The 26953-nt window shown below is 33.8% G+C and overlaps 2 protein-coding genes and 1 pseudogene across 3 annotated transcripts in view; 2 read left to right on the top strand and 1 right to left on the bottom strand.

Annotated features, from left to right (window-relative positions):
* Window positions 1–309: 309 nt before the first annotated feature.
* On the top strand, window positions 310–1190 carry LOC308658872 (olfactory receptor 6C76-like; annotated as a pseudogene). Its single transcript has one exon. The product of its transcript is annotated as an olfactory receptor 6C76-like (transcript).
* A 12431-nt stretch (window positions 1191–13621) lies between these two features.
* LOC308658254 (uncharacterized protein) overlaps window positions 13622–26953 on the top strand; it is a gene marked incomplete at both ends in the record, with an annotated part of 39505 nt that continues 26173 nt past the window's right edge. The window contains one exon of the mRNA XM_081310838.1: window positions 13622–14565. Within this exon, the coding sequence (XP_081166964.1) occupies window positions 13622–14565 (944 nt within the window). The remainder of the gene's footprint in view (window positions 14566–26953) is intronic.
* Window positions 21443–22381, bottom strand: LOC308658843 (olfactory receptor 6C74-like; the record flags this gene model as incomplete). The annotated part of the gene is made up of 1 exon (XM_081311759.1): window positions 21443–22381. One exon carries the CDS (start codon window positions 22379–22381, stop codon window positions 21443–21445), a length of 939 nt encoding a protein of 312 aa, XP_081167885.1.

The following is a 26953-nucleotide window of genomic DNA, read 5'->3' as shown; positions in this document are numbered from 1 at the left end:
TGGTTTATGTATACTTTCCAAATTTAGTACATCTTTTTTTTTTTCCAAATATCTGTTTGGTTGCAGATGAACACAGTACCTTTGTTTATTTATTTTTCTGTGGTGCTGATGATCCAATCCAGTGCTCTACCATTCAGCTACAACCTCAGTCCCCAAAGTTAGTGTATTTGGTGGTTAATTTTTTGTTTACTTACAGGCCTTTTTTTTTTTTTTCTGATTCAGAAAAAGTGATCAAAAGTCTGTCCTAAACTTATTAAAGAATTGTTTTTTATTTGCATCTTTAGACCTGGAAGAAAGGAACAATAGGAAATGAAAAATCATACATTTGCAACTGAGTTCATTCTTCTGGGATTAACAGATGACCCAAAGCTAAATATTTTCATTTTTCTCTTTCTATTTTTACCTACATACTGAGCATTACTGGAAACTTAACAATTATCACCCTCACTCTGGTAGACTTGCACCTAAAAACACCCATGTATTTCTTCCTCAGGAGTTTCTCTTTCCTAGAAATCTCATTCACCACAGTTACTATTCCTAGATACCTGGTCAGCATCATAACAGAGGATAAGACCATTTCCTACAATTCTTGCATGAACCAGGTGATTTTCTTCATATTGCTTGGCGCAACAAAATTTTTCCTTTTGACTTCGATGTCCTATGACCATTATGTGGCTATCTGCAAGCCTCTGCACTACACAACAATAATGAACAGCAGGGTATGCACCCTGCTTGTCCTTGGTTCTTGGCTGGCCGGCTTTCTCACCATCTTTCCACCTGAGCTTGTGGGACTACAACTGGATTTCTGTGACTCCAACATCATTGACCACTTCACCTGTGACACCTCTCCTTTGCTCCTGATCTCCTGCACAGACACGTCCTTCCTAGAGCTCTTGGCATTTATCCTGGCCATATTAACTCTCACTACAACCATAATATTAGTGATTCTGTCCTATGTGTTCATCATTAAGACAATTCTGAGAATCCCCTCTGCTGAGCAAAGGAAAAAGGACTTTTCCACTTGCTCCTCACACATGATTGTTGTCTCCATTTCTTATGGAAGCTGCATTTCCATATATGTCAAAACTTCAGCCGAAGAAGAGGAAACCTTGACCAAGGGCATAGCTGTGCTCAATACCTCTGTTGCCCCAATGTTAAATCCCTTTATTTACTCCTTAAGGAACCAGTAGGTCAAACAATCTTTTAAGAACTTGCTCAAAAAATGCTGGTCAAGTAAATTTTAATGATAAAGAAATGTAGTGCCTGAGTATAAATAGAACCTGATATCTAATACAGTACTAGTATTCTTCCATTTGTCCATTGTCTTCAAAATCAACTTCTTTTTCCAGAATGTTTTTTTCGTCAGGTTTCTCATTTTGATCTTCATTGGCTCAGCCACCATTTTACATTTATGCGTGCTGAAAATCCTCAGCATGTGTTAATGTCACAAAAATGAGAATGAGAGAATGATATTTAGTATTAATGCTAGAATTTTAACCATCCTTGAAGAACTTTCTTTGAGAGTACCAATCCAAAGCAAAATAAATGTTATTTCAAGCAACCTTGAAAATTATTTTTCCAAGTGCATAAGTATTTAAGCAAGCAGCTCCTTTTTTTTTTTTTTTTTTTTTTTTGGCGAGGTATTGTCTTTGTGCACATTTATATTTCTCCTTGTGTCTTCTATTGCAAATTCCATGATTTTGTCATTTTTTATTGCAGAGTAATACTCTATTGTGTATAAATGCCACATTTTTTTATCCATCCATCTATTGAAGGGCATCTGGTTTGGTTCCACAGTCTAGCTATTGTGAATTGTGCTGATATGAACATCGTTGTAGCAGTATCCCTATAATACTCACTTTTAAGGTCTTTAGGGAATAGTCCAAGAAGGGGAATAGCTGGGTCAAATGGTGGTTCCATTCCCAGCTTTCCAAGGAATCTCCATACTGCTTTCCAAATTGGCCGCACCAATTTGCAGCCCCACCAGCAAGGTACAAGTGTACCCTTTTCCCTACATCCTAACAAGCACTTGTTGTTTGACTTCATAATGGCTACCTATCTTACTGGAGTGAGATGGTATCTTAGGGTGGTTTTGATTTGCATTGCTCTGACTGCTAGACATGGTGAGCATTTTTTCATCTATTTGTTGATTGATTGTATGCCCTCCTCTGAGAAGTGTCTGTTCAGGTCCTTGGCCCATTTGTTGATTGGGTTATTTGTTATCTTATTGTCTATTTATTGAGTTCTTTGTATACTCTGGATATTAGGGCTCTATCTGAAGTGTGAGGAGTAAAAATTTGTTCCCAGGATGTAGGCTCCCCATTTACCTCTCTTATTGTTTCTCTTGCTGAGAAAAAACTTTTTAGTTTAAGTAAGTCCCATTTGTTGATTCTTGTTGTTAACTCTTGTGCTATGGGTGTCCTATTAAGAAATTTGCAGCCTGACCCCACAATATGTAGATCAGAGCCAACTTTTTCTTCTATCTGTCTCTGATTTGATATCAAGCTCCTTGATCCATTTTGAGTTAACTTTTGTGCATGGCGAGAGAAGGGGATTCAGTTTCATTTTGTTGCACATGGATTTCCAGTTTTCCCAGCACCATTTGTTGAAGATGCTATCCTTCCTCCATTGCATGCTTTTAGCCCCTTTATCAAATATAAGATAGTTTTAACTTTGTGGATTAGTCTCTGTGTCCTCTATTCTGTACCATTGGTCCACCCACCTGTTTTGGTGCCAGTACCATGCTGTTTTTGTTACTATTGCTCTGTAGTATAGTTTGAAATCTGGTATGGCTATACTGCCTGATTCACACTTCCTGCTTGGAGTTTCTTTTGCTATTCTGGGTCTTTTATTTTTCCATATGATTTCATGATTGCTTTGTCTATTTCTACAAGAAATGCCATTGGGATTTTGATTGGCATTGCATTAAACCTATAGAGAATTTTTGGTAATATCGCCATTTTGATGATGTTAGTTCTGCCTATCCATGAACAGGGTATATTTTTCCATCTTCTAAGATCTTCTTCTATTTCTCTCTTTAGTGTTTTGTAGTTTTCATTGTATAAATCTTTCACCTCTTTTGTTAGGTTGATTCCCAAGTATTTTGTTTTTGAGGATATTGTGAATGGGGTGTTTTTCCTCATTTCCATTTCAGAAGTTTTGTCGCTGATATACAGGAATGCCTTTGATTTATGCGTGTTGATTTTATATCCTGCCACTTTGCTGAATTCATTTATTAGTTCTAGTAGTTTCTTTGTAGACCCTTTTGGGTCTTCTAGGTATAGAATGATATCATCCTCAACTTGTGATAATTTATTGTTCATTCCTTAAAAGAAGAAAAAGTTAGCAAATAAATGAATTAACACTACATCTCAAAGCCCTAGGAAAAAAGAACAAATCAATACTCAAAGAAGCAGAAGACAAGAAATAATTAAAAGCAGAGTGGAAATCAATGAAATTGAAATAAAAGAAATAATTGAAAAAATTGACAAAACAAAAAGTTGCTTCTTTGAAATAATAACTAAAATTGACAGACCGTTAGGCATGCTAACGAAGAGAAGGAGAGAGAAAACTCAGATCACTAACATATATGATGAAAAAGGAAATATCACAAAAGACACTACAGAAATACAGAAGATATTTAGAAATTATTTTGAAAACTTGTATTTCAATAAAATAGAAAATATCAAAGGCGTTGACAAATTTCTAGAGTGATATAATTTGCCCAAATTGAATCAGGATACTATACACAATTTAAACAAATCGATTTAAAGTAATGAAATAGCAGACACCATCAAAAGTCTACCAACCAAGAAAAGCCCAGGGCCAGACAGTTACACAGCTGAGTTCTACAAGACCTTTAAAGAAAAACTAAAAGCAATGCTCTCCAATTTATTTCAGGAAATAGAAAAAGAAGCAGCACTTCCAAACTCATTCTATGAGGCCAATATCACTCTGATGCCAAAACCAGGCATAGCCACATCAAAAAAGAAAAAAAAAAGAAAACTTCAGACCAATATCTCTAATGAACATAGATGCAAAAATTCTCAATAACATTCTGGCAAATCAAATACAAAAACATATCAAAAAGATCGTGCCTCATGGTCAGGTGGCATTCATCCCAGGGAAGCAAGATCGGTTCAACATACAGAAATCAATAAATGTAATTCATCACATCAATAGACTCAAATATAAAAATCACATATGTGATCATCTCAATAGATGCAGAAAAATCATTTGACAAAATACAGTACCTCTTTATGTTCAAAACACTATAAAAAGTAGGGATGACAGAAACATATCTCAACATCATAAAGGCTATCTATGCTAAGCCCCAGGCCAACATCATTCTAAATGGAGAAAAATTGAAGGCATCCCCACTAAACACTGGAACAAGACAGGGATTCTCTCTTTCACCACTTCTATTTAACATAGTTCTTAAAAAACACTGGTCAGAGCAAATAGATAGATGAAAGAAATTAAAGGGATACACTTAGGAAAAGAAGAACTCAAATTTGCATTATTTGCTGATGATATGATTCTATACCTGGAAGAACCTAAAAGTTACACCAGAAAACTCCTAGAACTACTAAATTAATTTAGCAAAGTAGCAGGATATAAAATCAACACCCATAAATCAAAGGCATTTCTGTATATCAGTGACAAATCCTCAGAAAGGGAAAGTAGGGAAAAAAGATTTTCAATAGCCTGTAAAAAGAAAATACTTGGGAATGAACCTAAAAAATGGGGTGAAAAAGAACAGAACCCTAAAGAAAGAAATTAAAGAAGACCTTTGAAGATGGAAAGATCTACCTTGCTTTTGGATAGGCAGAATTAATATTATCAAAATGACCATACTTCCAAAAGTACTATACAGATTTAATGCAATTCCGATCAAAATTCCATTGGCATTCCTCATAGAAATTGAAAAAGCAATTATAAACTTCATCTGGAAAAATAAGAGACCCAGAAGAACTAAAGCAATTCTTATCAGGAAAAGTGAAGCAAGTGGCATCACTATACCAGACCTTATTCTATACTACAGAGCAATAGTAACAAAAACAGCATGGCATTGGCGCCAAAACGGACAAGTAGACCAATAGTATAGAATAGAGGACACAGAGACCAACCCACAAAACTACAGTTATCTTATATTAGACAAAGGTGCCAAGAACATGAATTGGAGAAGTGATAGCCTCTTCAACAAATGGTGCTGGGGAAACTGGAAATCCATATGCAACAAAATGAAATTAAACCCCTCTCACCATTCACAAAACTCAACTCAAAATGGATCAAGGATTTAGGAATACAGAGACCCTGTGTCTAGTAGAAGAAAAAGTAGGCCCCAATAACCATCATGTGGGATTAGGCCCCAACTTCCTTAATAGGACTCCTACAGCACAAGAATTAAAACCAAGAATCAATAAATGGATGGACTCAAACTAAAAAATTTCTTCTTAGCAAAAGAAACACTCTGTGAGGTGAATAGAGTACCTACATCTTGGAAGCAAGTCTTTCCCCCTCACACATCAGAGTACCAATCTCTAGGGTAAATAAAGAACTCAAAAAGCTAAACAGCAAAAAACCAAGTAACCCAATCAATAATGGAACAAGGACCTGAAGAGACAATTATCAGAAGAGGATATTCAATCAATCAACATATATATGAAAAAATGTTCATCATTTCTAGCAATTAGAGAAATGCAAATCAAAACCACTCTAAGGTATCATCTCACTCCAGTCAGAATGGCAACTATTATGCACACAAACAATAATAAGTGTTGGCGAGGATTTTGGGAAAAAAGGTACACTCATACACTACTGGTGGGACTGAAAATTGGTGCAGTAAATATGGAAAGCAATATGGAGATTAATTGGAAAATTGGGAATAAAACTGCCATTTGACCCAGCTATCCCTCTCCTCAGAGGACTATACCCATAGGACGTAAAAATAGCATACCACAGGAAACAGCCATATCAATATTCATAGCAGCACAATTTACAATACCTAAACTGTGGAACCAACCTAGACGCCCTTCAATAGATGAATGGATAAGAAAAATGTGGCATATATTCACAATGGAATATTACTCAGCAATAAAAGAGAAATAAAATCATGTTATTTGCAGGTAAATGGATAGAGAAGATACTGCTAAGTGAAATTAGCCAATTCCCCCCCCCAAAAATGCTGAATGTATTCTTTGATATAAGAGGCTAATTCATAATGGGATAAGGAGTGGGAGCATGGGAGGTATAGATAAAATCTAGATAGGGCAGAGAGGTTGGAGGGGAAGGGAGGGGGATAGGGCAATTAACGATGGTGAAATGTGATGATCATTATTATCCAAAGTACAGGTATGAAGACACGAATTGGTGTGAATATACTGTGTATAAAAAAAATGTGCTCTGTAGTAGGAATTGTAATGCATTCTGCTGTCATATATAAATTTAAAAAAAAATAATGAGGAGGAAAAAAGTCTTTCCCTATTGATAATTTATTTAAATGTAAGCATGTTAAATTCTCTAATAAAAGATGTAAAGTAGTTAAATGACAACAACAACAAAAAAGAACCAACTATACATTTCTAATAAGAAGTACAATTCACCTCTAAGACTCACAGAGACTAGAAGTAAAGGTATGTAATAAGATGTTCCATGAAAATAGAATGAAAAATAAAGCCGGAGTATCCACAGTTACATCATGAAACCATACCTTAAATAAAAATCTATAGGGCCAGCGGTGTAGTTCAGTGCTAAAGTGCTTTCCTAGAATGTGTGAGACCCCGAGGTTAATCCCCAGCACCACCAAGACCAAAAAAGGAAATAAAAAATAAATTTTAAAAAATGATACAAGGAAGTAATTAAATAGAGATAAAGGGTCAATTCTGCAAAAGGAAATAATAGCTATATATGCTTCCAATATTTGAGCACACAAATATATAAAGTAAATATTAATAGATGTAAAGGGAGAAATCAACTCCAAACCAATAATAGTATGGGACTTGTACACCCCACTTTCAGTAATGCACAGAATTGTTCAGGTAGAAGATCAATAAGAAACAGCAGAATTAATTGTCTGTTGACATCTACAGACCTTCCATCCAACAAATGAAGAATGCATGTTCTTCTAAAACCATGGAAAATTTTCAAAATAGATCATATGACAGGCTACAAGACAAATCTCAATAAATACTTAAAAAATTGAGATCATATTCATTTATGTTTTCCAAACATAGCATGACATAATAAAACTAGAAATCAATAAAAAACTTTGGAAATTATTTAAATCCAGGGAAATTAAACAAACTCAGTTTTGAATAACCAATAATAAATGAAGTTTAAAAAATTCTTGAAACAATTGAAATTGGAAACACAGCTTACCAAAACCAATGCTATACAACAGAAGCAGTACTAGGAAGAATGTTCACAGCAGTCACACCTGCACCAAAAAAGTAAAGACCTAAAATAAAGAACCTATCTTTGCATCTCAAAGCAGTAGAAAAAGAACAAGCAAAATTCAAAATTAGTAAAAGGAAAGAAATAATGATCTAAGACAAAATGAGTGGAATACAAAATTTAAAAAAACAACACAAAAGAAAATTAAATGAAGAGCTGTTCCTTCAAAAAAAAAATAAAGAAAAGTAACAATTCTCTAGCAAGACTATTGAAAAGACAGAGAATATTCAAACAAACTAAATCAGAGATGAAAATGAAATTATTAAAACTGGTACTGAAGAAATACAGAGAAACCTTAGATATTATTATGAACAACTATACCAAAATTGATAAGCTAGAAGAAAGGAAAACAAATAACTGGAAACATACACCTGGTCGGATTTAATCATGAAGAAATAGAAAAACTGAACAGGCCAACAGTGAATAATGAGGTTGAATCAGTAAACAAAATATCCCTTCAAAGAAAAACCCAGGACTAAATGGCTTCACTATGAAGTTCTACCAAATATGTAACATATATTAATTTCATTTTTTAAGTGGTTCCATAAAATTGAAGAGGAGGACATTTTTTCCAAATTTCTCCCCTCAGGCTAGCATTAATTTCCCTGATACCAGAACTAGACAAGGATTTAACAAAAAACAAAGCTACAGGCCAATATCCTCAATGAATGTAGATGCAAAAATTATCAAAAACAACTAGCAAACTGAGCTGAATCAAATGACATATTAAAAAGAGAATGCACCATGATTAACTGGGAATCATGCCAGGGATGCAAGGATGGTTCAAAATATGCAAATCAATAAACAAGTTATACAGCATCAACAAAATGAAGGACAGAAATATATGATCACCTGAATAGATGTAGAAGAGACATTTTATACAAACAATCTCTTCATGATAAAAACAGAACACATTAAGTATCTCAATAAAGTGTATAAATGATAAGTCAACAGTTTCAATCACAACTGAATGGAGAAAAGCTGGAAGCTTTCTCTCTAACATCTGGAATAATAATGCTATTTCCACTACTTTCATTCTAGCAAGGACAAGCAGGCAAAAGAAAGAAATAAAGGGCATCTTAATTGGTAAAGAGGAAATCACATTGTCATTGTTTGTAAAATAATATGGTCTTAGGTAGAGAAAATCCCCCACACTCCACTAAAAAGCTATTGGAACTAAAATTAATTCAGCAAAGTAGCATGATACAAAAATCAACATACAAAAATCCTTAGAGAGTCTTCAGCTATAAATTAATATCAAGTGCCAAAAAATCGATATAACTAGAGAACAATATGGAAAGTAAATTAAATCACATGTAGACAAATATTATCTATTCTTGCTCATAAATGGATGTTTAAAAAAAGTTGATCACATTGTACAATAGTGATTACTAGCACTGGTGATGGGTAGGGTAATGGGGGTAAAAAATGTGGTACCCAAATACAGTGCAGTAATATTCTCTAGAACAGGGTCAACTGTAATTCATAATAACTTATTTTGTATTTTATAAATAACTAAAAGACAGAAGCTGGAAGTCTCCAAACACAACACAATAAGAAGATGCATTGTTTTCATATAGAACAAATAATGTCCACCTTATATTTGTTTTCCTGCTTCCAAATGTAAATTCAGATTAACAAAATGATGGATATTATAATAACTTTTTATATATAATAATGTTTGTCAATTAAAATTTTCACATGTAGTAGATATACTACCAAACACTTTATCATGGAGGATTCAATAAAATATTTTATTAACAGACAGAATTATATCCTTAGATAGTTTAATGGAGAGAATGGGGAGTTGAATGTGACTTGTGCTTTTTTCTTTTTCATTAAGATGAGCACCTACCCCCTAGCTGATTCTTGTTTGCTATCTTACTGTCTCAAAGGAAAGTGTCTCTGCTACTGCCTATTTTAGTTGCTTTGCCAAGGCTAATCACACAGAGGGCTCAGTAAGTGATGTCTGAACCTGGGCACTAAGGATACTTGACTATTAATTCAGGTAATCCCAGTGTGCCTTGTAGAGATAGAGCAGAAAACATAAATATCATTATTTGGGGAGTGAAAATATTAACTGTCTGCTCAGAAAAATCAGAGCATCACTCTTTGCAACCCAAAGAAAATTCTTTTTTTCTTCTCTCTCTCAGATTTTCTTATCAGAATGATGGAGAGCAAAGAAAATGTTTCCAATATTCAAAGTAAGAAAGAGTTTCTAAAGATATAACATAACTATGTGAAACTTGGAAACTAGGAAAATTCAAGACTCTCCAAAATATATGTGCAGAGCAAATTTAGATGATGGTGCTAGCCCTGGACAAGTCACATCTTCCTTAACACAACACAATTAAACCCACTAAGGAGCTGCCAGCCAAAATGATGAAAAATTATCAAGGGTAAGTAATGTAAGGTAGATGTGAGAACTGCTTTCAATTTTGAGAGATCAGGGAAAGAAATATTTGTTGCTATATTTTCCTGTAATTTTTAAGCTTTGCTTCAACTTTTCAATATGGACAATTGTAAGAAACATGTTTTTAAATTATTCAACAGATTTTTGACAAGACTAACGACTTGGTCAGGGCATGTTTAAGTATCCATCTAGTAATTTGTAGTTATCCATGCTGTGTAATTTAAAAGACACACTGAAATATGCCTTCCAAATGCTTAGAAAATGTATCACAAAGAATATTAGATTACTTAAAATTTCAACATTTTCTAAATTGTAAATGTTCTTTTACTGTGAAAATTTTAAGTAAAAATATTCCAATGTCTCCTATTAGTTTAATGAAATTATTCGATTAATAACTAAGTGAAACAAATTACTGTCTATTGGGAGAACTTTTATTTCTTCCTCTTTCACTGCACAACATTATCAAGGCAAGGATTTTCACCAAGACCATTTTTACCTGGTATGTGTACAGAGGGGGAGGTCTGAGGGATGAGGTGACAGAAAAGATGTCAACTTTTATTGACTTCATACCTTATTCCACTCATTGCACTTTTTGCAGTCCTGAAGTAGTTGAGAAAAAATTAGTTCATAGATAACTAAAATCAAAGAGCTAGTTATAGTAAATCATACTTGTATAAAAGAGAAACCATTAAGACATTGATTTTTATCTATCAAAGCCAAAACATGATTTGCTTTTAAAAAGATTGAACTCATATGGAAAACCCCAGCGAACTTGAAAACAGAGTCCTGTTTTCTTTTCCTAAAATAAGCTCTTGGTTAGCCTGAGAGGCTTTCAGGGACCAATCTTGAGATGGGGATGGGATATCATCAAGGGGAATAGATTCCGTTTTATGGATGTCTTCAAAAACCTTGAGTCTCACTCAGAAGTAAATGCATGTGACACACAGTCATTGGACAATATTGGTCCGTGTGCTCTGTTAGCATTTTCATCCAAGGCATACCAGGTCTGTGTCATTTCCCTTAGTTTTCTACCTATTTTCCTCTGATGATACCCTGAAAGCAAGCTGAGTCTTGCCATATATACCACATGGGATTTTCTAAGGCACATGGCCATAGGAAGGAAGAATTCATTTTTCTAAACCCACAGGACTCATGTTATTTGCAGGAATTTTTAAAAAGCATACTGACTTAAAAAATAAAATCATTTTAAAAACAAAACTATTATCTCCTTCAGAAACAACATTTTATTCAATGATAGGGAAATAGAAAAAGCCCAAGAGACAGTGTTTTCAGATAATGAATATGTTCATTGCTAGCATTATAAATAATTAGGGCTGGCTGATTGGGGCAATCATTACTCTATAAACAGAAGCACAATCTATTCCTCTACATGAAGACTACAAGTAATGATCAGGGATTTCATCAACAAAATAAGGAGTATAATGCTGGTAAAAGGAACTTTATTAATATTTTACTTTCCCTTCATTTGTGTCTACAGTATAATGCAAATATATTAATTAAGTGATGGTTTACGGCATAAGGAACAACACTGATGGAGTGGGTAGATGACAATGGCATTGTTGTACACTAAACTTTAATTGCCTAGGTGATTCTCTAACATTACTATGTATATAAAACTCTTAATCATTGTACTACAATTATTCTACCTTCTAATTTCTCCACGAGAATCTGACATCACTCCCCTATTTCTTGGTGAAAATTTATTAACTCCCTTTAATTATTATGAATGTATGTTTGAAAAAAATTATTTGATAATTCTAATTTAAAAGATGAATGTTACAGATTATAGAAAATAACAGTGGCAGGCCACTCCTCTCTTGCTAAGTGAGTGAGTGGCAGGCTGCTTACCCCTTAGGCACAGCCCTTAACATATGCCATATATGCAGTACTCCATGCACTTGTCCCCAATGTGCACGGAGCACTGCATATATGGCATATTCAGCCCTTTTGTTTTATAAAAGCATTTGAAAGGAAAGAGTAATTTGAAGAACATATGAAAATAAAAACTTGGAACCAACTGACCAGAATAGGCATTAAGGAATACAAATTTCCCCAGTACATAGTGCTGCTTTGTTTTGTCCCTAAATTTAGTATATAAGCCAAATATGAGGAAATTTAATACCACATAAAATATTGTTTCTACTTTAGAGAAATTTATAGAAACTTTAGAGAAATTTAATTACAGTGAATAGCATAATGTAATATGATATATGCCATTACTGGATAAACAGCAGGTACTTGGAAATACCACAGGAGCACAATTTCACATGCTTTGGGTTCATGAATGAAGTTTTCCCCAAAGAACTGATACCTACAGGGAATCCTGAAGGACTAATAGGTATTAATCCAAAGATTAGCATGTGCAGAAGAGAAAACATGTAGAAAATATGAGGAATTTCAAGCAGTCAGTGTTAGTGGAACTCAAGCCCTAAGAAAGACAGGTAAGAAATGTGAAGACTTGAAGTGAGAAAATCAAAGAAGGTACTTTCCATAAAAAGCCATGCAGGTTAAACAAACAAACAAACAAAATATTTTAAAAAAACAGAAAATAGGCCTCATCTTTGGAGTACCTCATATGAATGATAAAATACATGAATTGGTGAAATCATTCATGGAGACTACAGAGAAAAAAGAATAATAAACATAATACAAGAAGTGAGAGTTCTGAAAATAGAATACTGGAGAACACCAATATTTCATATATGAATAGAGAAAAGAGAAGGCTAGAAAGAGAGACACTAAAAATAACAATATAATGTTAGAAAGAAAATCAGAGAGATGTCCTGGGACTCATTTAAAGAATGACCAATCTTTGGTTTTTAATGCTGTGGCAATTTCAGGCAAGATAAAAATTAAAATTTGCTACTTGCTTCAACAGAAATGAAGTCTAGTGAGTACTAGGAAAGCAAAGGAGTTGCAAGTGAAAGTCCTACATGGCCAGTTAACACCGCAATAGAGGGAAGCTGAGCTAAGGAGACACTAATGTTTTTTCAAATGAATTGAAAACATCATGAAAAAGATGCAGCCTAGAAAGTGCTATTTAGTGTAATTAAATATAAATTACTTTCTAGGGCTTTGAGAAAAAGAGAGCCTCAATTAAATAATTAAGCATAAATGAATGCATAAGAAAGTTCTCTTTTTGTAAATATCTTGTACATAACATTTTCTCATACTATAGGTAAAATAGTTGTACATCAACCCATCAGTAAGTACTATAGTTTTGACTATAAAGAATTCTTTTTTGTCATTATCATTTTTTTTTCCTGGAGAAATATATCTTATCCTTACAACAATCACCAGGTAGTGAAAGGAATCCATGCTTTTAGTTACCGGGATATGCCCTGTATCCAAGGTTTGCCTTGGACGAAGAAAAATTAGCCACCCATAAAATGAGATCTTTCTTTAACCTACCTGGAAATCCAATCCACATAATGATTCCTATGTGATAAGTCAATTACATTTGTAAATTCTGAGGGCAACAAATGATCAAAAACAGTTGGACTGCTTTGCAATAACATGAACCCTTAAGGAAATCTCCAATACTTGTAGACTTAAAATTCAGTAAGGCTACTTGAATAATAAAAATATTGATTATGATGTAAAAGGAAAAGATAAACGTAGTCTGATTTGCTGGGCTTCTATATGCACACCTTTTTGTTGTAGAATTTGAATATGTTTTTTCTTCATAAAATTTTGATTTTTACACAAGGATTAGGTAAATATCAAGGTTCAATGATGAGGAACCACACAGCAATAACCACTTTCATCCTGCTGGGACTAACGGATGACCCAAAACTGCAAGTTCTGCTTTTCATCTTTCTGTTGCTCACCTACATGTTGAGTATAACAGGGAACGTGACTATTATCACCCTCACACTGGTGGATCCCCATCTTAAGACTCCTATGTACTTCTTCCTCAGAAACTTTTCCTTCCTAGAAGTTTCATTTACTACTGTCTGTATCCCTCGATTCCTGTACAGTTTGTCAACTGGAGACAATACTGTTACCTACAATGCTTGTGCAAGTCAGATATTTTTTGTTTTTCTCTTTGGAGCAACAGAATTTTTTCTCCTGGCAGCCATGTCCTATGATCGCTATGTGGCCATCTGTAAACCCCTTCATTATATGACCATCATGAACAACAGAGTGTGCACCTTATTAGTCCTCTCCTGCTGGGTAGCTGGCTTGATGATTATTGTCCCACCCCTAAGTGTAGGTCTCCAGCTTGAATTCTGTGATTCTAATGCCATTGATCATTTCAGTTGTGATGCAAGTCCCCTCCTAAAGATCTCCTGCTCAGACACATGGATATTAGAACAGATGGTCATCATTGTGGCTGTATTCGCCCTCATTATCACCCTAGTCTGTGTGGTTCTGTCCTACACGTACATCATCAGGACCATTCTGAGATTCCCCTCTGTTCAGCAAAGGAAAAAGGCCTTTTCCACCTGCTCCTCCCACATGATTGTGGTTTCCATCACCTATGGCAGCTGCATCTTCATCTACATCAAGCCTTCAGCAAAGGAAGAGGTGGCCATAAATAAAGGAGTTTCAGTTCTCACCTCTTCTGTAGCGCCCTTGCTGAACCCTTTCATTTACACCTTGAGAAACAAGCAAGTGAAACATGCTTTCAATGACTGCATAAAGAAGATTGTGTTTCTCTCAAAGAAGCAGAAGTTTTGATGAATCAAAGGAAAATGAAACATTCTGTGACTGTTTTACTGCTGTCTAACTAACTTCATTGTTTCCTTTCTACATTCAAATTAGCCTTCTCAATGACATTTAACATTTCATCCTGATCTCACCTGTATTAAACTCTTTATTACTTCAAATCAAATACATGCATTGTATTTTCTTTAAGTGAGAAACTAAAAAATATAATTTCCAAGAAATTAAGTTTTAATCCACTTATAAGTTAGTTATCTATATGTTAAATTATATGACAATAGTGCTAGCTACTTTCTTACTGTAATATAAGTTATAAAATGAATAGCATAAATGCAACAATGAAAATAAAAAAATAAAATCCTGAAACTGCAGAGACATGGTAAAATATATTAAAAAATAAGGCATTCCAAGACTATTACAATATTGGGAAAGGAGATATCAACAGGAGTTTATAATTCATCAGAATTGAAGATATCTTCATAATCATTGGTAACATTTAGTTGTTATTTTCTTATACAGCAGACCAACACCACTTAAAAGATATATACTTAATTTAAAGCAATATAAACATTAAATCACTTATTAAGCATTACTAATTCAGAATAGATGCATGAACATTAATTGGAACACCAAATTTTAAGTTCCTACAAATAGTATAAGTAATTAAGTCAACACAAAAGTAAATAATTTTTTTAAAGTTATCAATGGTATACAATGAGCAAACTAAGAACAAATAAGGAAATCAAAATAGTAATATAGATTGAAGTTAAGATCAAGGGAACAATACATAAAGTACTCAAAAATTAAAGAGGCTAGAGTTTGAAGCTATTAGCAATGTGCTTGTCATTAAAAGAAAAGCAAAGAAAACCGCAACTATATGTTGTGTACAAAAGGCCTACTCCCAAAATTGTGCAAAATCCAAACCAGGACTCTCAGAACTCCCTCCATCTCAGAAAAATCACCAAGGAATAATTTTTGATTCTCTAATGTTATTCTTTGTTTTATCAGTTTTATAACTTTATGTACTGATTTGAGATTCCCCCACACTACCAAGAATTACTTCCCTTAATCCATTCTTCTATAATTTTATAAAAAATATCTGTAACGTTATAATGTGTTAATTTGGAATACACCACTGTTTTATCTTTTGATGATCTTCCCTCTCTCTTTTTCATTGTTTTTTTAATTTCCCTTCCTGGCTATTTGTTTCTCCACTCCCCTTTCTTCGTCTACTCTCTCTCTTAAATTTTTTTTTCTGTTTTTTTTTTTATTAGATGATTATTGATTATGTTTGTTGCATTTTGAGTTTTGTAGCACTAGAGATGAACCAAGGGATGCTCAGCGCTGTGATCCTATTGCCTCAGACCTCTGATTGGCTGGGTTCCTAGAAAGAGTTTTTTTCTCTGATATTTTTAAATGGAAAATGTTGTATAAATTGGACTTCCATATTCTGTTTCTCTTTTTTACTCTATTACTCATACTCTCTCTTCTCATCATTATTTCTCTATTTTTTGCCACTTTCACTGACCTTATGTGCCCCCTTGATATAGTTTTTTTTTTATTTCTGTAGGTTTCTTTTTTCTTTCTTTTGTTATTTTTTTTATTCTGTTCTGTTTTTGGTAAGTGCACGTGTGCATGTGTATGTGCATGTATGTGATTTGTGTGTGTGTGTGTGTGCGCGCGTGTCTGTGTTCTGCTTTTTGTCTGATTTTTCTTTTGTTAACTTGCTTAATTGTTTAGTATTTTGTCTTTGTATTGTTTTAGATTTATTCTCTTTCCTTCTATACTTTTACTTATTTTTTCCTGCTTTCTTCTTCTTTCCTAGTTTTTTTTTTTTTGTTGTTGTTGTTAGTTTTATTTGTTTGCGTGATATATTTTATTACTTTTTTGTGAGGGGTTGTTTGCCAGTGTTATCTTCTTTAGGGTAAAGTAGGAATTGGATCAATACATTTGATTTTTTATTTGTTCTACTTTTAATAATCTCACTTGCTTTTCACTTTTGGCCCCTGTTATTTTCCTCATTTTCTCCATTTTTTCTCATTGTACCCTGCCTTTTTTCTCTTTGGATCATGCCATATGTAGTACAATAACAATTCCACCTCTTTCATACCAAACTTTAAGCCTATTGTAGTGTGGTATGTCCACTTCAAATGTCCCATGTCCACTTCAAATCAACTGGGCTTTTTCAAATTATTTAGGAAGCTTAAAAACATATTAACATATGGTTTTGTCTTAATTATTTTCAGTCACAGGTGATCATCATGTTCCTTCAAAGGGTTGTAAGGAAAAAAGCACTGAAAACACATTGACTGGGCTCTTTGACATGGGCCAGGATAAATGCCTGGATTGGGATTTATAATAAAGTGAAAGCAGCTCACAAGAGTCCTTCAGACAACAGTGGGAGAATGACCCATATGAGTAAAAAGACAAATGTCAACATAGAAATACAGAAAATGTGAGAAAACAGGACACTAGCATGCTCCAAAAGTCTATAATCCCTGATAACTGAATCCACAGACACTGAAGTGGACAAAAGCCTATATGAAGCGATCAATAAGATGAGAGTTAAAATGCTCAATGAACTAAGAGAAAAATAAAAGGATAAGCCAGGAGAAAAGATAAAGGAATTAAAAGTTCATTTAAATAAGTAGTGATTTTGAAAAAGAATCAAATAGATGTCTCAGAAATAAATGAATAGATAAAATGTAAAATTCAATTGAAAGTATCACTGACTGATTAAACCATAGAGAAGACAGATTTTCAGGCCTCAAAGACACGAGATATATAATCTGGAAAATAGAGCTAACAATAAAGTAAAGATAAAAGGCTATGACCAGAGGACTCAGAAAATCTGCCACAACATTAAAAAACCAAAGTAAGAAATATGGGCTTTTGAGTTTTCTTTTTCTCAAAGTGGACCAAGATGGAGAAATCCATAAAGTTCAGGAAAGGAAGGCAGGATTTCTCCAATGCAAAAGGGATGTCAGCAGTTTCTGGGACAGCCCTTCAGTCCCTCCATTTACTCACAGGGATACCTCCTGTGTTCTATTGAGGCAAACTCTCCAGTCTCCTAACTCTAGCAGTCAGCCCTCAACAAGCTTGCCTTACATCCTCAGCTGGGATGTGAAGTTGCTTGGAATGCCAGGCCTGCCCAAAAAAGCTGGAGCAGGAGCTGCTCTTGGGTCTATTCTCTGTCATAAATTTTGTTACCAAAAGCTCAGTCCTTGTCCCCAATGCCAATTTAATATGGAGGACACTGTTTTGAGAAAAAAGAAAAAGCTTTATTGTTTGCTAGCAAAGGAGAAGCACAGGCAACTTCTGTTCAGAGGCTGATTCCTCCCATCAAGAAGAACAGAGAGTTTTTAAAAGAGGATTCAAAGGCTACATTCCAGGGAGTCCCAGGTGCACCCTGATGGTGTGTTGACAGTCACTTCCTAGGTCTTCCAGGGACATCTCCTTCCTGTGGTGGATGTGTGCTCAAGGACAGATAATAAGCCTAAAATGGGGATGAAAAGATCACCCTGTCTCCCTAAATCTGTTAGGAAATGGAAGAGGAAGAAGAGATAGAGAGAGAAGGAAAAAATATATACATATCCCTTTTAAAATGAGCCATAATGGCAGAGCAGGGAGGATTATATTCAAAGCATGAGGTGGACTACTGTTTCATTCCTAGAAAAGTAGCAGAAATAATGAATATTAGCAGTCTTTGAGTAATCCTCTCTTCATTACAATAATTTGGAGAAAACTTAAACTATAGATTGTTTATAAAATTGCACCATACATCTGATCCCATCATTTTATAATGACATATTTACTTATCATTATTCAGTTTCTAATTATAAGAATATTCTGATTCCACAGTTATACATATAAGACAAACTTCATTATCCTGTACACTTTAAAAAGGTGCATTTTATACTATAATAGAAATATTTTTTTAAAATAGAATATTAAAAACAAGGGAAAAGACATTTAAATCGTATGAGCAGGTGTGTGGCTTATAAAAAAAACAAGCAAGACATAGTCTATTATGTTCCACATTTTCTTCATATGAGTACATGTTTCTCACTATATTTATATGTTCTAAAATTATCAGTAAAAATCTATCAGAGGAATAAATACACATGTACTTATTGAATAAATTAATACATAATTCAGTTTTATGTTGACACAAATTTAAATCATTTCACTGGATGCATATTGTGTTAATGGAGGCTACTTAGTGAAAGCAAATGGAAGAGAATACAAAAGGAAAAGAGAGGGAGACAGACCTCAACAGATCAGCCATGCTTTGTTAAGCAGTGGAGGGGCACATTTTCAAGAGGGGAAAGTGGCAAAAGGCTGAAGAAGCATCTGAGTGTTATAGGGTTTAGCAGGGCCAGGCCATGGGAGGGGCTGATCAGTTCCTTTTGGCAGGCTTACTTTCTGAGGGTAGTGGGAATTTGGCAGATAAGGGAGATTGCTATAGGTCAGATTCCTGAGCTCCTGTTTTCCCCTGACGGTTTTGTAAGTCTCCATTTCCTTCACTTGAGAAGAGTATCAACTCTGGACTGACTTGCTTTTGTTTTCATTAAGGTTAAACTAGGATTTATATGACATTGTCTATGAGTCTGCCCGCCAAACAGAATCTCAGTTGGCACTGTATGTTTATTTACATGTAATCAGATGCAAGATGCCAGGGATTTGTATTCCATTGTGCACCAACAAGAAATTAATTTTTGTTCAGTCGGAGTAAGAAACTCTGGAAATTGAAAGATTTCACAGCTTTTTATAAACAGCTAAAGTGGTAAAACACAAAGGAAGTAGGAAAATTATATTTTGACTTTATGGATATCTCTGATCCCTCCTTGCCAAAGATACTGTATGCATACCTAAACTTTATAGATTTAGCTTTCAAATGTGGAAATATTTGTCCAGTGTTTGTCTATGAATTCATCATCAGTTAACAATCACTCATACACTAGGCATATCCTGATAAAGAAGGCAGTGGATTATTTCCACATGTGTAATTCTCCTACTTCAACTGAGCCTCTGCAGTCTAACACATGTGAAGGTGACAGAGAGTTTAGGTCAGCCCTGGTGGTGAAAAACCTGTTCAGAAATTATATTTCTTGCTTTTAAACATACAGCTTGCTTTATTATATTCCAGTTTAAATAGAATCATCTTCAGATATTATAAAGAGCAAAAAGTACACATTCTGGATTATTTGTTCTCCTTCTGAAAAATCTATAGTACAATGTTACAAATGATGGAACATGTACAAAATTTGAAGGAAAGCACATTATTGTGGCTAGTATCAGATGGAATTTTAGTAATTTTGGAAAGAATGAGACATTGTTAGTTGATATAATAAGGTAAAAGAAGGCAAAGCTTCTTATATTTAAGAAAAGAACCTGTTAAAATTTCTCTGATTGGTCCACACCCACAGCAGCAGTACCTGTTGATAACTGTCAACACATGATGGAAACACTGATAATCATGAAGCACTGAGAGAAGAGCCACAGGACCTAACACAGGATTTTGAAAATAACCCACTAATGAAAAGTTTTCTGAGTTAGACAATGAGAAAAGTTAAGAAAGAAGGGTCTTCTAAATTTCCCTCATATAAAGAAGTTAGAAAGTAAAAAGGAACAATAGGGATCTCATGAAGCAGAAGGAAAATGAGAAGTGTACAGAAAGAGATCAGGAGGAGAAACATGGGGAGGGTAGATATAGGTACTGGGGAATGAAATTGGTCAAATTATGTGTGTGTAGGAATACGCCTCAACTGAATCCACTGTACATATAATTATTATGTACCAAGAAAAATTTTGAATGTAACACTCACTATAAAATTTATAAAGACATCAACTCAAGAAATTCAGTCTATCTGAAAATAAGAGACATTTCAAACTTCAACGTTTGTCCTCAAATTAGAGAATAGGCAGGTTTGTTGCTAAGAAAGGAAATTTATGACCAATTTTCTATCCTCACAGCTTCTTATGTGTGAAAGAGAGTGAGGTTTTAGTACCTGATCACATATCTTCAAAACATACAGAAACACTCATGAAAAAAAGAATAAAATTTCATGTCATTGATGCGTACTAGGGGTGATTCATTGAATTCTTATAGATATGATACAAACATACAGAGGAAGGGGAATATGATGCATAAACCATGTTGATGATTTGATGTCTTCTTGTTTTCCTTAGTTTTGTAGATCAAATGCATAAAGATAGGGAATACCAGACAGTACATGACACAGTAGTAGTGGAATCTATGTAAAATATTCACTCTTACGAGTATATACCCTTAGATATTTAGCTGAGAAACAAAGAAGAAATGCTTAAAAACAGTAATAGAAAATGTACAAAAAAAGAGGATAAAGAAAATAAGTGGAAATAACTGTCATTTGATATGATCAAACAATAAGAAAAAATGAAGAAAGAACATAAGACATAAAGGAAGTGAAGGAAGAAGTCAGTTTGGTTTCTAGCAACATCACACATTTTAATAAAATATTAACATTGTGTGGCTAAGAAGGCAGTCTTCCTTAGTGATTGATAAAATAAAATAAGTTAATATTTACAGAGTTCACAAATGGGCTCATTATTGATGTGTGAGTTTTCTAATAAGGATTCATAGCAGAATATTTTGATGAGCAAAATCCCATAATTACATCCTAAGAATAAAGAACTCAAGCAATGCATGAGAGAACATCTTGGGGATACATAGTGCTATTACAATGATAAATATCCAGGAGGACAATGAAGGCTCCTTATGGGTGACATACATGACTGCCATATAAAAACTAATAAATTAAAGGAATGTGTTATAAAAGTATCTGGTACAGGGTACACTTTTAATTAATTTTCAGTAGTATGTATTCACAAAAGCCAAAGCTGTTATTTCAAAGTTGTAAAGGTACATCTTTTTGGTAGATCCCTCAGGGCTTGTATCACTTGCTTATTTCTTAGGGAATAAATGAAAGGATTTAGTACAGGTGCAACAGAAACAGTGAGCACTGACACCCCCTTGTTTAAAGATATACTTTCCTCTGCAGAAGGTTTGATATACATAAAAATACAACTGCCATAAGAGATGGAGACCACAATCAGGTGGGAGGAACAGGTAGAAAATGCCTTCTTTCTCTCCTGGGCAGAAGGGATCTTCAGAACAGTTGTTATGATTTTGATATAAGAGAACAATACCAGAGCCAGTGTATTCAAGAGGGTGATAATGGCTAAAATAAAATTTGAGAATTCGATGTCCTTGGTGTCTGTGCAGGAGAGTTTCAGGATAGGAAAGTAGTCACAAATAAAATGTTCAATAACATTGCCATCACAGAATTCTATGGTCAGACTCACTAGAGTTCCAGGGGTGATCGCTACCCCAGCAGCTATCCAACAGGCAGCAACCAGCAGGTGCCTCACTCTGCTGCTCATAATGGTTGCATAATGAAGGGGTTTGCAGATGGCCACATAGCGGTCATAGGACATAGCAGCCAACAGGAAAAACTGTGTTATACCTATGAAAATGGCAAAAAGTGCCTGTGCCAAGCAAGCATCACGGGAAATAGTCTTGTCCTTAGTGACTATGCTGACCAGGTATCTAGGGATGCAGGCAGTTGTCAAAGTGATTTCTAAGAAGGAAAAATTTCTTAGGAAGAAATACATGGGCGTTTTGAGGTGGGGATCCAGCAAGGTCAAAAGGATGATAAGAAGATTTCCTGTAGTACTCAAAAGGTATGTTAGAAGTAGAAAAAGGAAAATTGCAATTTCCCAATTTGGGTCCTCTGTCAGTCCTACAATAATGAAGTTTGTCACTACTGTGTGGTTCCTCATGATTCAGTTCTGTCAAGATGCCATCTGACCTGCAAGGGAGTGGAGGTGATAAATAATAGAAAAATATTTTAAAAGATACATCAAGTGCAGTTTTCCAAGTGACAACAAAGCACCCAGCAACTTAATAGAGATGCAGGAGCTTTGTTTTCTTTCTAGAGATTTCAAATTTTACATAATAGTCAGGACTCCAGGCTAACTCCTTATCTTCTTTATGGATACTCCTTTTCCTAATTCTCTTTTTAGATACTTTTACTTTACAAATGAATAGTTTTATGATTTCCTGCTATAAGTATCTGCACATTTACCTAGTTTGCCTAACACATGCAGACTTACCTTTTACAATCTCACCCAAAACATTTTTTAGGTTAACATGGCTAATCCTGTTATTAGTAAAATCATCTTCTGCTCAGTTTCTTTTAGAAAGATGTATATTTTCAGAATATAACTGTTTTCCAAAACGTGTAGCTAATTAAAACTGACATTTTACAATCAATCTTTTCTAAATGGTTATTTCCTGATGATATATGTATGGTTAGTTTTGAGATTTTTGGTAGTGGCCACTAGAAGTTTTTCAACAGAAAAATTTTTTTTTTTCTGCATTTTAAGCCTAAATACAATATGAGTTGCAAAAGTAGTAAATCAATGCAGAGTTGAAAATTTACATGGAATTTGCAATATTTTCCCAATTGTGCAGTAAGTTTCACTTCATCATTAGATTTACCTATATAATAAATAATTTGCAGTTTGTAATATTCAAATACTGAATCCTTTAGTAGTTATAATATAATATGTATCAGTCACATTTTTAATATACATTTTTGAGAATTATTGCTCATGATGTTAGTTCAATAGATAAACAGTAATTCTTTCAAATATGTTTTTGAATCTTTCATTATGAGATACACAAATATATGTTTCTCCAAATCTGAGTTTTACTGGCTGAATCTTGTAGTCACATATTCAGAATAAACTGCTTTACATGACAAATATTTTATGCACAAAACAACAAAATAGAAAAAATACTTACTTTCCACATATTCCCCAGGGGTTTTCTTTGCTGATGCATTGTGAATTTTTTATTATAATCAAATATATATTTTTTAAAATTTTCTAAAAGTTAATTTCTAACCCACATTTTTTGTTTTGATTCACTTTCATCAGAGAGTCTGTTCACATTAAAATCCAGAGATATTTAGAAACATACATAAACATTTGTGCATTTCTCTCTCTCTCTCTCTCTCTCTCTCTCTCTCTCTCTCTCTCTCTCTCTCTCTCTCTGTCTCTCTCCAATCAGCATACATGTGGCACTTCAACATGTTATTCTGATTTCTCTACAAATCAGATTAAACTTTGGGTTCAGCCTAACTTAAAGTTTAGAAGTCATAACTATTTATTTGTATCAAAATGGTACTATTTTATTATTAATGCTTCTTTTTCTGTTTTTCTTAAGAACTAGCTACAGTTTTTTCTGACTTGAATGAAAACAGTTTTGAATAAAAACATTGCCATATGTTATATATCCAGTTTTTATATACAGAGAATATTTACTTGGAACTGGTAAAGGTTCTTGGGGATTCTTATGGGAAAACCTACTAATTGATGATTTTCATCATTAACTCCAGAAACAAAATATCAAAGCTAATTAATAGCCTTGTTACAGTGTCTATAGGGAAGTCTGAAATGTTGATGTTAAAGTGGAGTCTAATTTCTATTGTGGTGTTCAAATGATGAATGAAAAACTAAGTTGTACCAAGTGTATGATCTAGGGGAAACTTTCTCATTCTCCCTTCCAAAACAAAAAATGAGAGAGGAATGTCTAGCTAATGACAATGTTGTTAATAATCATTAATCACTGAATATTTTAAAATTATCTCATAGTATTCATTTTGGGGGCATCAAACATATTTATCTCTTATAATCTCTACACTACCTCAAAGCATGAAGTATTTACACGTGAATATGACAGCCATAAAAACAATGTGATAACCAACATTCTAGGAAGTAACTTTAAATAGAAATATAATTAAATAAGTTCTTTTCAAGAAAAGCACATTTAAATTTTTGTATACACATTCTTTAAACAATGTAGATAATTTATTCTGTCATTAAACATAATGCAAAATCACATTAAAATAAACTCCTTATTTAAAAAACTATAGTAAAATGTGAAAAAATATAATAAACAATTTCAACTGGTAAAAGAAGAAGCCAGATAAATTTCTACAGATATTGATATTAGTAATTCATTAAGACATATATAGTATAGTAGGATGAAATATTATGTATCCCCTTCATAGGTGATACATTATATTTTATAAAATGTTCAAAATTTAATATTAAACTAACAAGAAAAATTTTTACCTTTCTCCTATTATACATGCTCATCACAGGTGTTTTGATAGTACAGAAGAATAAAATACTTGATAGGGTTTGATAATAAAGAAGAAAATTCATTATGATTAGTATGGTCTAAAAGATATTTTAGGGAAAATGGAAATAGTAGGTCATACAATTTGTAGAACAGATGAAAAATATGTGAAATATAGTATTTCATGAGGAGCAAAATGTTCAAATATCCATGTGAACTGGTATTGCATTAATCCAATAGCAATATTCCAAACAATAACTGCAAAGATTTTCTTTGCCGATTAAAGTATATCAACCCAGGATACTCAGGAGGTTAAAGCACGAGGATCACAAATTCAAGATCAGGCTTGGCTATATAACAAGATCCCATCTCATTAAAACAAAAATAATAATTAATTAATTAAAAATAAGATAAAATGTGTCAACTCAACACATCAAAGCTCGATGAACCTCAAGCAAAAACTATACTCAATTTACTCAGTTTTTTCTTCAATAAAGCCAGCTGAAATGAAGCTCAGGCAAAAAATTATTGAGTTCGAAATCCTCAATATGTGTTTGTGTAGCCCTTTAGCTAATAAGTCAACAGACTCAGTTTAAGTCTGGATCAAGGCCAAAGGAGGTAGTGTAGCCAATGGAATGATGATGTAGTAATGCCGTATATGGTAGTCATTTCTTACATTCACCTATATTTTTTCATTAGTTCTGGGCTAGAAGGAAAAGAGAAATATCACTAGGACAAACTTTACACAGGTGATTTATTATTCACTGAAAAGAAAGAAGAGAGAAGGAAGAAGAAGATGAACATGGGGGCCACTCAGAGATAATAAATGTCTCCTCATGGATAAATTAGAGAAAAGAAGGTACACATGTGTGAACCCTGAAGATGATCATAAATGGCACTGATGCTTTGCCTCAGTCTATTGGATTGTTGATTCTGTGGAAAGAGGTAAATTTTCAGAACAAAGAAGTTCAGAGTTGCAGCTAGATGAAATTGGTGCTCTTATTTGAATGGGATCAGGAAGCAAGAGAGAGAAAGAGATCTCCTCATTATGGAAATGTATACCCAATGTCACACTCCCAGTGATCCATCTCCTCCAGGCATACCCCACCTGCCTACAGTTATCACCCAGCTCATGTCCATCAGGGGATTAATGCACTGATTAGGCTGAACCTCTCAAGACCCAGTAATGTCACCTCTAAACTTTCTTGTATTATCTCCCACATAAGCTTTTAGGGTACACCTCATATCTAAATCATAACACCCTGGAAAACCCCCAAGGCTGGGGATATAGCCCAGTGATAGGACACCCAGGCATCCTGCATGAGACCTTGGGTTCTATCCAGATGGTACAATAAATTTTTGAAAAGGAAGAAGAAGGACTAAAAGAAATAAAAAAAGAAGAGGAAAAAAAACTTCTCAAGAATATTCTTATGATGCTTTTATAAATAATTGCTGAAAACTAGCTCAGTAGTAAATATTACTGTGTTTCTTGCTGTTACTCCTCTACATTTTCTACATTTCCAACTATTTTATAAAAAGATAAGTTATGGTAGTGACCTTTAGAACTTAAACATTTATAAGATATTAAAAAAGTATTTGATCAAAGTATAAGAGGAAAAAATATTACCCAAAGAATAAAAGTTATTACAGTCTGTTTTTCCCTTTACTGAAGAAATGGAGCATGCATTTGATGGTTCAAGAGACGCAATTTCGTACTGGGAAATGGTATGTTTTTCCATTTTCTTGTCTGAGGGTTTTATATACATAAAATTTTGTTTAGGCTTGTGTTTGTTTGGTTTTTTTTTTTGGCATAAGAATCACAGGAGGAGTCTATGCTGCCCACCATGCATTTTATAACTGAATTATTTTTCCTCCCATTTTTCTAGCTGAAGAGACAAAGGGGTAAAAAGATTTTGCACTTGCTAGTTTCCTTTAAGAATATTGTGTTTCTCTAGATATAAATATTTTCACACATGTAAAGAAAAATATATTAATAAGAAGAGTAAATAAGATTACTCATAATTTACGGTTTTAGTACAAATAGAAGAATAGAAAATTTATCTCCAAGCCCACAGCAAAATAAGACGTAAAGTAAAAATTTTGTGGAGTAAGTTAGCTTGAGTCTTAGATGAGAAAAGTGTAAAACACAAAAAATAAATGCAAACTGATAAGCTACCTCAGAAGGAAAATGATCCCATTAAGTG

The sequence above is a fragment of the Spermophilus citellus genome (assembly GCF_964194105.1).
Source record: "Spermophilus citellus genome assembly, chromosome: 10".
Taxonomy (NCBI): domain Eukaryota; kingdom Metazoa; phylum Chordata; class Mammalia; order Rodentia; family Sciuridae; genus Spermophilus; species Spermophilus citellus.
Note: the sequence above shows the minus strand (reverse complement) of the source record. Positions and strands in the feature narration are given on the sequence as shown.